The sequence below is a fragment of the Fistularia commersonii genome, chromosome 32, assembly GCF_037954325.1.
Source record: "Fistularia commersonii isolate RoL2024-O1a breed Wild chromosome 32, RoL_Fcom_v1.0, whole genome shotgun sequence".
In the NCBI taxonomy this organism is placed as follows: Eukaryota; Metazoa; Chordata; class Actinopteri; order Syngnathiformes; family Fistulariidae; genus Fistularia; species Fistularia commersonii.
Window position 1 is genome coordinate 3,690,801 of NC_141315.1, and position 12,940 is coordinate 3,703,740.

At 39.4% G+C, this 12,940-nt stretch overlaps 1 protein-coding gene across 2 annotated transcripts in view; it reads right to left on the minus strand.

Annotated features, from left to right (window-relative positions):
* The window catches only part of vti1a (vesicle transport through interaction with t-SNAREs 1A), a 116,773-nt gene that overhangs the window by 75,061 nt on the left and 28,772 nt on the right, over positions 1-12,940 (minus strand). For both annotated transcript variants that reach the window (XM_086139559.1, XM_086139560.1), the window contains exon 6: positions 8,561-8,645. In XM_086139559.1, the coding sequence (XP_085995685.1) occupies positions 8,561-8,645 (85 nt within the window). The remainder of the gene's footprint in view (positions 1-8,560; positions 8,646-12,940) is intronic.

Here is a 12,940-nt window from a genome sequence, read left to right on the forward strand (position 1 = left end):
AAATCTAAAACAAGCAAGCAAGTATGTTGTGTAATTATGTATAACTGAATTGTTCTGTTTGGTTTTCATGGAAAAAATAATTAAAAAAAAAAAAACAAGGAAAAAAAAATCAAACAAAAAGATTAAATATATTATTTTGTACAGAAAGCAGAGCATCTGGCATTTTGAATGCTGTAAGCAGAAACATAACATTTAATCAACATTAATTTCATATGTTAATTGGAAGCATTTCGAGGTATAGTTATTATAGACAGCCTTTAGCATAAAACCAAACCCCTCCAGATTCTATGAAGTATTCATTTGAAATGACCTTGTAAGAATTGATAAATGACAAGAAAATTAGACAAAAATCAGGATATTTCCTTTTCATTCAAATTCTTATTCTCGTGTATTCAATATTTCATTTTATTTATTTCATTTATAGATTTTAAAATGTCTTTTATCTATTTTAGGGGATAATTGTATGTGTGTATTTAAAGCAAAAGGGAGGGGAAAAAAAACTTATATTCAACTATTATGTTGAACCACCAGGTTTTTAATATTTGTAGACAGTTTTATCTTTAAGATGGAAAAAATAAATAACCTTGTTTTTATTTAAAAATATCAATAGCAAAATTAAATATTGCAAGCCTCTTCCTACCAAAATGGCATCGGCCTTGTCTTACTGACGGTTTGCTAAAATCTGACTCAGATTCAGCTGCAGTGAAAGTTTATAACTTCACAAGAATATAATTTTATATATTTAGAACGATTTCAGTCTATGGAGATAAGGGTCAAGATGACAGCATTTATCTATTATATTCTATAATTTTTACATGCAAACAGTTTCTGGAAACACATTCATTGATTTATTCCCACTGAAAATAAACAATCCCGGGCATCCAATATGAAGTACTGTTACACGTGTTGTTAAAAGCAGCATTGGCACTGATGTCAAGATGTGTCTCTACAAGGAAGATATTTTATCTTATATATCCCTTATGACCAAAGTAGAAGGAAAATACTACCGTATCACTGCTAAAACTCAGGTGAATCTGTATCAAAGTTGCCTATTGGTGTGTGCCACTGGCAGAAGACGTGAAGATACAATTCTGACGGCTGTCATTATTCTTGTGTTTTGTAGCAGCTCGCCTTTTGCCTTTTTTTAAATTAGGCGGTTGCCACATGGATATAATTAAATGGGGACTTCTGTGGGAGAGGATACTGGCCAAATTGAAGCCGGGGAAAATATTTTTGAATTGTGAAACAAACTATTAAAAATATTAGAAGAAAAAAAAAAACAAACACAATATTGATCTTGAATTGCTATAAAGCTTTAGAAGACACAATCATAAAAAAATGTTAACGCTGTTAAACGTTGCATCCTTCTCATCAAGGAATTAATATTACATATATCTTCAAGTGACAGGGTGGCACAATTCTCTCTCACTATCACATCTATACTTTTTCACTTTTTTGTTCTCCCTTTCCGTTTTTAATATTTCAGCGCCTCAGATAGAGCGGCTCTTTAAAGCGCCCATGGGGGCTCAAAGTCCTCGCTTTTGTCTCCCATTTCCTTCTGAAACAGTTTTTCTTTAACCCTATGCAGCTCTTCACAGTTGTTGTCTTAGCTCTCTCCTCTCTGTCGCTCTTTCTGCAGCTTTCTTTTTCACCAGCCCCCTCCCTCGGCTTTCTCTGTGTCAGCCAGAGGTCAACGCTACACTTTTTCTGCAGCATCCAAGAAGGCAGGGGGTACCTTTTTAGCTATTGCAACCTAAATATAGGAAAAATATAAGATTTAAGGTTGGGCCCAAGGTATCTTTAAAGATAGTGGCACACCACACTAGACAGAGTGAGACAGGCACTATACGGGATTGCATCCATAATTGAGTCCGATGAGGTTTAATCAATAGGTTGGTGCAATTTATAAACAGACCCGATATAAAAATGTAATGATTTCCATTTAACCGATGCAATTAGTATACAAGCTGAGAAGAGCAATGTATTTGGGTGTAAACTGTTAATATATTAATCCATACCGTAGTTGTCAAGTGAAAAAGTAATTTGTTAGTTATTGTAGTCTCTGATCATTTCTTTGCTCGATCAGTCCTACATAGTCAAAATATCATTTAATGAGCAAAGAACAACTTCAGAATGGAAAACCTGTTTCTCTTAGCAATATTGTGACAAGTGTTACTTGGCCTAAGAGCTCCAATGAGCTCTCTCGTCAGATCATTACTTCCAAGAGTCTCATTATGTTGAGAGTCTTGCAAAAGCTAATAACTAGCTAAAGGTCTAATTATTCGATTTTTCTCGTAATTTTATTAACATCAGCGACTACTTTCTGCAGAACTATAAAGACTTGCCTGTAAGAGATGATTGACACAACTGAGGGGTTATTATGAAGACCGGAAATTCTTAGCATTGATCTGTGGTGAGAGGTTAAAAAGAAATATATCACACAAACATCTCACTTATTCTGGCGCCACTCAGCCTAAGCTAACATTTGGGAATCTGGATTTTTGTGACAACACCTGTCAATTTGCAAGCAACTCCTGGCACATACTGAGGAAAAGGCGCACACACAAACACATACTTGAGTCTGTTGGTTCAGCTCTTCCATTGAGGGTCCGTATGCTCACTGGCCATTGTGCACGCAAAGGCCTTTTGTCTGTGCAGCCTGAAACTGGTGATTGCACCTTAGCTACCACAGTTCAAGCGTAAACAGTGTTTTCATGCACTACGATATACACTGTTGCCAGTGGACCCCTAAATCCCTGGAACAGCTGAGTCCTAGGGTGTCAAAGATAATGGCGATTTATTGCAGTGCGAGGCTTTCTCATTGCCCCTCCTGCCCCCCTTTCCAATCGGCCCTCCACCCCTCCTCCTCCCTCAAACAGATTAAAATTAAGCCGTAAACATGTGAGGATGGAATTAACACATTTAGCGAGTCTCCTCTTCCCACATCCCATTTTCGCTCCGGAGCGGCTGATCCCTGCTGCAGAACGCGGGTGCAATTTTAATGACTTGCAACGTTTTTGAAGTCCACATGAAAAAAGCGTCGCTCGCCGTTTGTGGCGCCGCTAGATATGGTTGGGCCACGGCCGGCCGTGATTGGGGGGGACACACACCGCCGACTCGGACTCCAGGCTCTTCGATAGGATCGGTGTCATTTTCCTCTCCACGATAAGACGCCTTGCTGACAAGGTCCGATTAGGAGAGAAAAAAATCATTATTGCTACGCCTTTCATCCACCGGGGGTTTACCGATAAACAGCTCACCCACGGCTAGATTTTCTGAGAGCAAGATGTTATGCATTGAATAATATACATTTAGAAAATATAGTTTCAACTAAATTTGTTGTGTTTTCTTTCTATAATTATTTGCCTTTATAGAGCCTAAGATAATCCCAATTTTCTCTTTAAATGTTTTTTTTTCAAGGCCTCCTTTCCCAGCTAAAATTCAAGCCGTAAAATATTTAAGTCTTTGCTCTCAGCACCATTAATCAAACAATTATCAAATAACTTTGTATTCTTTTTGAACACAATGCAACATTCCAATGGTATCAGCCTACAAAAACGACATTTATTATGCTATACCTCAAGGAAATTCATTTTAGCAAACCGTCCTTTTAAAGACAGAAATAAAAAGAAGATACTTAAAATATTCAAACTACATTGTAGAACATAGAGAATAAACTAAAAGTCAGAACACATTAATCTAAGCATTAGTAAAAAAAGAAAAAAAAACATTTAGATTGCATACCTACTGTGTATGATTTAAGAAATCACACAGTGACTGAGAAACAGCAGGTATTGTGTCACTTGTAGTAAAAAGGCAGGTGACAATTTGACATAAATTACATATTTAAGATTAAAATCAAATTGTTGTGGTTAGGGAGGAATGTGAAAAAAAAAATCAACATCAACTTTCTTTAAAAAAAAAAGTTATTTTTAAAAGATTGATTTGTAATAATGAATAAATACAATAGCAATTAAAATGTCAAATCATTTTTACCTTGTTAATTTCTGCGGAAAAAATGTGTTCTGATTATACTCTCTTACAATTAAAATATAGAATGTAATAATTCCTTTTCTGTGTGTGTGTGTGTGTGTGTGTGTGTGTGTGTGTGTGTTAGAGAGAAGAAAAAGATAGATATAAATATCATTGTTATATTTTTACACTACATATAGTAAGTATCTAACTGAACCAGTTTTAATCTCTCCTCTAAAATCACAAGCAGGATTTACAAATCTAGGTGATTATGTCATTTGCTAAGCGTTCGCTTATAAATTTGACGATCCCGCTCCACTTTGGTGGCCCGGCACCAAAAGAATCACTGAGTCTCATCTTTAGAGGGAACAGCGAGAAGTAAAGCAAGTGGGAGAGAAAAAGAGTAAGAGACGAAGATGGAGAGGGAGAGATAGAGAGTCGGGACAAATGTGCGCTGTGTTACTGGGCCACTCCAGCGCCTATGGACTCTCAGCAAGACTCAAAGCTGCACTCTGCTTCAAACGGGAGCCGTGAAGATTTTTTTTTTTATGTTTACAAGAACATATTTATTTATTTTTTGTCATTTTGTCATCTATCTGTTTATTTCATGCTGTCCCTGCACCCCTTGCTCTGCCATTGGAATCTTGTTCGATGATGCCGACACACTCTTCCCTCCCCTTCCCCCTGCTCTTTTAATACCGCTGCAGCTGAAAATCAAACTGCTTTAAAACAAATTGATGTACTCTTTAATATAGCCGTCACATCATCACAGGGTCCTCCCGCGTCTGCCTCGGTGACAACGGCAGGGCTGCTTGGTTTAGCCCAGCAATGGCTGACACTTTGTTGGTCGCTTCAATGATTTATTACAAAAAAAAAAGAGGGATCATGAGTGTGAGAATAGGGAGAAAAGAGGAGAGACAGAAAGAAAGTCCCCCGGATCGTGATTGAGTCACTGCCACCTTTGATTGACAAGATCTAATCAGCTTATCTCCATCCTAATAAAGTTGATAGCCTGCGGTGCTACTCTCTACCTGGCATGCTGTAAACTTTGGGAGAGGCTGGGGGCCCCCGGGGGCCCGGCCCTGACCCTTTCTGCTTATCTAAATGGGACTGAAATCAATCCCTAATGAGTTGTTTTCATTTTTCAGTATTGATTACAGACCCCTGCAACACCAAGAACACTCGCCTCAGAAGTGTTTCTCAGCCTCTCGCCGGCCACCTTTAAAATGCAGAGTAGTTCCGCTTTTGACACTCGGTTTCTTTGTTTCCACTGCTCGTCTGGCTTTGCGGGGTTACTTGCGGCAAAAGAACAGCGATGACGATGGATCCATTCAAAATAATATCAATTCATATTTGCAGTCAGAATATATAATTTTAAGTACTTCTAATTCATCGAATTAAAAATATCAGAGATTTTTTTTTGTTAAGCGTTGCATTAGGTTTCCTTGTGCCTGCAGCTTTGTGGAAGGTGCTTTTTAAATCAATTCATCATTATTTGTTGTAGTGGTGTAATAGATATTCAGTAATACTGGCAAGGTAAACAAAGTACATATTTATTTATCTGCTATCACACAGAAATTATAAAATGTCGCAGTTTGAGTATATATATTATAGTGAAGCCATTACTCGTATGAAACGCAGATCAGTGTGTGAGACTCATTGCAATCTTTCCAATGAATAATATTCAAAAAAGGTGGTATAAATAATCACTGCAGCTGTCTTCTCTGACATGACATCTATTTCTAAACAAGAAAGCATAAATCATTCAAAATATTTTCAGCGATGGAGGGAGGGACTAAAATGTGTCATGTCTTTGATTTAACATCAGTCAAGTTGCCACATTTGGGCATTTCAAATGCCCCTGACTCAAATGTCTTTGAATTGGCTAACTGCATGCCCTCCCTCTTTATTTAGGGCCATCTTTAACTGGGCTAACCCCCATGTCTGCTTGTTGCTGTGTCTGGCTTTTAAGTCAGTGCTCTCCACTAACGAAGTTCTATACTTTATTTATGAGACAAACAGAGAACCCTGGTTCTAGAGGGTGCGTGCGGTAAATAGCTCTGCATGTCCAAAGAGCCTGCTCTGTATCCCTCTGAGGGCTCTCACTGCTTTTGACAAGCCTTTGTTTTCACTAAATACACTCGAGACATCGAGAGCGGTGGAAAAAAAAAAGGGAGAAGCTAAAATCTGATAAAATGGTACTATGTAAAAATTCATCTTGTAGACGAAGAGAAAAAGCCTCTTTTTCCCCTTAAATGTGACCTAGAAGCCCACTGGCTTTTTTTTACACTTGGTCATTAAGACATATATTGTTAGCACCGAAGAGAACCAGAGTAAGCTGAGTTTCTACACCTATTCTTTGTTCAAGATCTTTCTCTTTGAAATAAAAATGTCTTTTAGTTCCACTTTTCCAAGGGTCAGTCAAAGGCGACTGTGTCATTGTGGATAGAACGTGCAACTTTGAATTACTACGAACTAATGACGCTAAATTGCTCTGCCTAAAGCAAAGTATAAAGAGAGTCGAGTATTACGGCCAATATTTTTTTTTTGGGTCCTTTTTTTCTTTTCTTTTTTTTTTTTCTTTTTTTTTCACAAAAAGTCTGGAGAGTGTCTGACTGAGGAAACACCTAATTCTCCAAGTATTACTGTTTAAATGTCTATAAAATGCCACACCTTTGTGTTTAAAAGCAGATTTACTTCTTAACTACACAATAGATTTGAGTTCACATCTATTGATCTTTATTTTCTTTTCTTTTTTTATTTTTGATTATGCGAAAAAAAACCTCCAAAAAACAAGGCGGCGTTTGACAGACTACAGATGAGAACAAAATAAGTGTTTGCAAAGAGATAAGAAGTCCTCTGTGTCTGAACTCCAGAAAGCTGTAACTAGACTCTGATCTAAATGGTACACGTTGTCAAGGTGATGTCCAAGTAGCGTCCTGGTGGCCCACCGTGGGGCCACAAGGGCAAATATATGAGTGAACAAGATTAAATGAAAGATTTAACTGAATCTGGGATTAAATATGATTATTTAGTGTTTGTTTTGAAATTTGAGAACTTTTTTAGTAATTAGTCCCGAGGACAAGTGGATATTTGCCGTGCAACTACATTCGACTGTGTGAATGCATTCCATGTTTGACCCAGGGACTTTGCCATTTCAGGTTGTGCATCTGAGCGGAGGGTTGGTATCGACACCGGAGCAAAAGAAGGGGTCATGGATTAAGCACGCGGGGCAAAGCTTCCCCACCAAACCACAAACACACCCCACTGTTGGTGTGGACCAAGCGAAGTGTGTGGGACCAGGGCGGCATAAACAAGCATTGTTCTGGGCAAGCCGCGCACAGAGCAGATGACTCAGCCATCGGTGACACGGGGTCAAGGGCCATGTAGCTGATTCCAGCAGGAGAAATGGGCAGGCCCAGGAGGTATAAAACAATGTTAAGCAATGGCCCACTTCTTTCACACCAACCGAGCTGTGAGGCACAACATCAAAACGAGCCACTCTACTGAAAGATTACAACGGGGTAGGATGAAAAAAGAAAAAAAAAATCTGTTGGCTTTCGCAGAATTTGATACAGTGAAGAAACCCGGATAACGGCGGGATCATCTAAGACGCGTGAATCCACATTTTAAGCAGAGAATGCATTGTATTTATGAATTTGTGAATAGTTACAGTTAGAAGGAACATCAAAAGCCGATGGTCTGCGTGCGAACCTTCCTTGACTTGAATTATTAAATCTGTCAATGTCGCACCCACCAGCCACCCTCCGATTATAGTGTAAATTGACAAACTTTTTCCAAACTACAACGGAAGCCAGAGAAAGCTGGTTGATACTTCAAGAATGAGCTTTGATACATCTCTGAGGAATACACTCTGCCTCAATAATGTGGTGACTGTCAGAGAGGAAGACAGGATAAAGAAATATGCTAACTGGTTTAATCTATTTAAGATCCAAATGAGTTTTTTTTTTCTACGTTATGATAAAAAAAAAAACAGCCTTGATAATGAGAAAAAAAAAGAGCTTGTGTATTTTTGGATGTTTATTTAGAAAGCTGTGTGTTTCTTTTTCCCCGTTACTTCTGCATTCCAGAATTAAGAACTTCAGGAGGAACGCTGACGTTGTTTATTTTCTTAGACCCCCTCTCTTTTTGAATAAAAAAACAAAAAAAATGAAAAAAAAAAAAAACATACCACCACCCACCCAACTCACACGCACACGTACAACACACACAGACACACACTGCCGTAGCGTTGCATGAATTTTCTTCGGGAGGAGAAGCGGCGCTCGATCTGTCGCCTCTACGCCTCTCTCTCTCCCTCCCTGGCTCACCTTTGATGTGCTCCCGAAAATGTCATCAGGCGTCAAGGAACGAGGTTTTTTTTTTTTTCCCCCAACACCCATCCACCCTCTCCTCCCTCACCCCCCCCCCCAACAAGCACACATGCACAAACACACATTTCCACCCACCTCACACATGAGCAAGACAATTTGCTGTCGCTCACTCATCCTCACCACTATCTTGAATCCTCCCCGCCCCAACACCAACCCCACTTCTTCCAAAACCCAATCCAAAACAGAATGCGTACCGGTCTCGACTGCTATCTGGTACCCGGCCTCCAGTCTCCGTGATGACCTTTCCAGCTTCTCTGTGTTGTCCAACAGATGCGCTCTCTGCAACAAATAGAGGGAGGGGAAAAAAATAATAAAGCCAGGAAAACAAACACATTTTTTTTTTTTTGATTGAGAGGGCTGGGACCCATTTCAAAGAAACACATCAAAACTGTCACCTTAACAGACAGACCACATCCACAGTGACAACACAATACAGCCAGGTTGGCAATAACCTTCATGGATGACAATGTGTTCTATGCTGATGGAATATCAAGCATATGCATGTTGAGGCTGACAATGTACTAGGTGCCACTGCCTCATCTTGGACACAAAAACAAGAGATACTTTGAAGTTTGTTACCTCCTTGTGTTGTGTCACAGCACATCCTCCCTACAAGGGAGCTGAGGAAGGTGGAACCAATTAAGAGTCATTTAAATTCTTGTTGAGGTTTACCCGTAACAAGCGCATCCTCTAAAGATGGCTTGAATCCGAAGGGGAATTTTTAACAATCAAAATTAACATTTGAGCCCTGAACAGGAGACTCCAGACAAATTAATATAAATCTACAACAATTATGGTTAATAATTAGAATTCTAAATGAAAGCATAAAGTCTATGAAAAGCAAAATCATCAATTGATATTTCTACTTAAGAAGCTTGATGACAACGATGAACAAAACAAAAAAGTGACATTTTTTCTGTTCATTTCACACAATGGGATTGAAAACTAAGAATTTGTGATGCTCAGGTTGCAGCAGCCCTCTTCGACTCGTTCACGGCGATCAACAAGGCTGTCCATTGAAGCATATCACCAAAAGATGTGTTCAATAAATAATTTTAAACAATAAGGAATTCGATTTCCTTTTCCCAAAGACATCGTTTGCGACTATCAAGACAGCAAGGCAATATCATTTTTGCACATATCTATTGATGTCAGTTCCTAAAATACAGTTGAAAGCAGAGGTTCTTTATAGCTTGATGGTTTGTGTCTGACAAGTTAAACTGGAGAAAATCTGACCTGCAGACTGACTGCCTTGAGTTCGAACTCCTACAAGGATATTTTTCATTGTGCTCACAAATCCAGTTAGCAAACAATGTGTTCAATGATATGAGTACCATAACATTATAAGCATACAGAAGTAAACAAAATCAAAAGTCTCTATAAGCTTTGTTTTTTTTTTGTTTTTTTTCTTGACTACAAACCTCTTTAAATCAGTTGGTTGTACGCTACGCTCATACAAACAGATAGTTATGAGGCAGTGATACATTTACACATGACGAAAAACTAAACTGACATTTAATCATCCAGCTTTACAAGTCCAGCCTTATCTAAAGCAGTCAGTGTTCGAATCTTTTACCAATTCAATTCATCACTCTGGCTCTTACTTTTCACCTTTTTACAGCTATGTGGTATCTAAGAGTTTGCCTATGGTGCAAATGAAATTACATTATTAACAGTGTACTCATCATTAGGTGTCAAAACAAAATGTTGTTGATGGTTAATTCATCAATAACTTTTTTGATTAAAACTAATCCTTTCATTTCTTTGTAAATTGGCAGAGTATGATGAAAAAGGATGACCATAATATCACAAACTTGGAAACAACGTCCTCAAGTGTTGATATTTTACTTTTGTTTATTGAAAGAAGAACGAGCAATTCATTATTTTCAAAAAATCTTACCAACTTGTTTAAATGTTTGCAATTAATAAATTAATCGTTTCAGCGGCACAGGCTTTGTGTGAATAAATGAATGCATAAACAATTTTATAAAAAAATACCCCACCAGCCCTGCAACAGATCCAAGTCCAAATGAAGACCCAGCTTTCATTTTAACCACGCATCTTTGAGTAGAAAAGATCATTAGCTGCGTAAACCGGAATGACTACATGTTTACTTGAACACTGTTTGTTTTGATGGCCTTTCTAATATGCCGCATGAAAAACCTCATCGGATGCAACATATGTGACACGCAAAAACAACTCAGTAAATGACAACCACCTTTCTGACAAGCGTTTATGCCCAAAGTATGAGTGAAGGGGACAGGGGGAGATGTGGAATTTGTAGTTTTGGTTCAGCTGTCAAAATATGTACCAGTTAATCACTCAGAGGGAATGAAAAACGTGGGGAAAGAGAGAGAGACAGAGAGACAGAGAGAGAGAAATAAGTTGACACACTTTTCAAAGTTTGACAATAAGAGGGGTAGGAAAGAGTGGGAAAGGGGAAAACTCCCTCTGAACTCCTTTCTTTCCCTTGCTTCCCTTTTCTTTGCCCTGCTGACAGATGTCATTTAAAATTGCAGAGATACTTTTTAATAGTTAAAGGGAGGGCAGGGGGAAGATGGAGCGATAAGAGAACAGGGTGGGTGGAAGAGGGTGACGCAAAATGTGGCGAACGGGGCAGGATGCGAGGTGAGGTGCGTTGTTGGTAAAGGGTGTGGTGGTGTGTCTGAGTTTGTAGGAGGGTGGGGGTTCAAGGAGGCATCGCATCAGTGAGGAAGAGGTAGTGGCACAAGCAGAGACGGTGGATGCCCAACTTTGGGGCTGTAATGAGCCCCTATGGATCAGCTGAGATGGAGAGGATGTATTGACATGCAATGTTTAAGCTAATATACCTAGACCGTGGCTGCACAGCCTGTGTGTGCCTGGGAGCATGAGGCAGCCAGGGATACTGACAGAGTAGCGCACTCCCTGGGTTCTTCAAAGAGCTCAAGTGATTAGTATGTTATCATTACCATTCGAAACGTGATTTTCCTATTCCCTCTTGGCAAAGGTGACACGTCTCGGGGAGACGGCCGGCAGACTCACTGCGATAGAAAGCCACTTCAAAGCTTTCTCCTCCTGAATTTCTCTCTCTCTCTCCCGCTTTTCTTCCTCATTCTGTCTTCTTTTAGGGCCAGGGGGAGGGGATGGTGAGTGTGGGTGGGTGTGTGAGGTGGAGGGGGGGGCAGCTGCAGTGTATGTGCGTGTGTGTGTGTGTGTCTGTGTGTGTGTGTGTGTGTGTGTGTGTGTGTGATCATTAGAATAATGCGCCCTGAGTTAGATGGTGACAGAACCTGAAGAAAAGGGTGAGAGTTCAACCCCTGAGAATCCATTAATGGCACACTGTGATGGCCCTAATAATGAAACAATCCAGCCATGAACTTGTGGAAAATAATGAAAAGGATCATGTTTTTAATTAAAGTAAACATCCTAGCGCACTTTAAGAACTGACGGTAGTCACAGCCGAGGCTGAGGTGTATTACTTGTGTAAATTCGTTCGAAAAATCAGGTGATTCGCTCTCCAAGAAATCAATTTGTTCGAGTATAAGAATGTCACAAACACCCAAAAGAATGTCAATATATCAAAGTGTTCAGCTGAGATTTTTACCATTCTGAGCAAGCAGAACCCAAGATGTCACTGTCAGCATTTTTGTCAAGGGAAATATAAAACGCTGTCGGCTTGTGCTGTGTGACGACGTCCAACATAAAATGTCTAACCCCCCATGGTTCAGAGTTAGCCATCCAGAAACCTTCAGAATGAGGTGCACACACCAGCAATGATGCAAGGTTGAAATAGGCGTCTAATTTAAACCTGCTATTGATCTACCAGAGAAGAAAAACAAAGGCTCTCATCAAAATTAGATCTGATTATCTCATCCATCCTTCGAGCAACGGCGTTAAATACAGTATACGATAAATATTGTGCAACTGCGGGTACACTGGTGCACCTCCCTACCACCACCACTTCTGTCTATGCATGTATGCCTTTTCATCTGACACCTACATTTTGAACAAAGATCTTCTTAGGAACCACGAAAATTGTGTTTTTTTGTTGTGCTTTTTTGCGTCAAGAAACACTCTTCAGTTGTAAGTTATTAACAGGGAGCCCCAGAACAATGCAGCTCCAGCTCAAAAGAAATCTCTCCCCTCTTCTTTCGTTCTCCTGCCTTTTTTCAATATCAAACACAGGCGGTTACTATCACCATTTTCCAAAGTTCAGATGATTTCCTTATTATTTCAATAAGGGTGGGGGAGAGTCAAAGTGAATAATGATGACAGCTGTGATTCAGACTGACTGTGTGATCTTCTCTGCCGTTTGTTTGGGACTTGTAAGACGAGGAATTACAAGTGTCAAACAGCTGTGAATATGGGTGCTAAATATTTAAACATGTTTTTCAGCCGAAAAAAAAAAAAAAAAAGTATAGTTTTTTTAAAGCAAAGCTTAAGTGTGTATAAGCTGCGCCAGCCTTTGACTCAAATGCAGGAGGAGTAGGAGGGTAAGAGACTGTGCAGGAAATGGTGAAGAGGGCACAGAATCAAGCCCGATTACATAGATTGGGCCACTCAAAAAGGGGGAGACAGGTGAGGTAACTCAA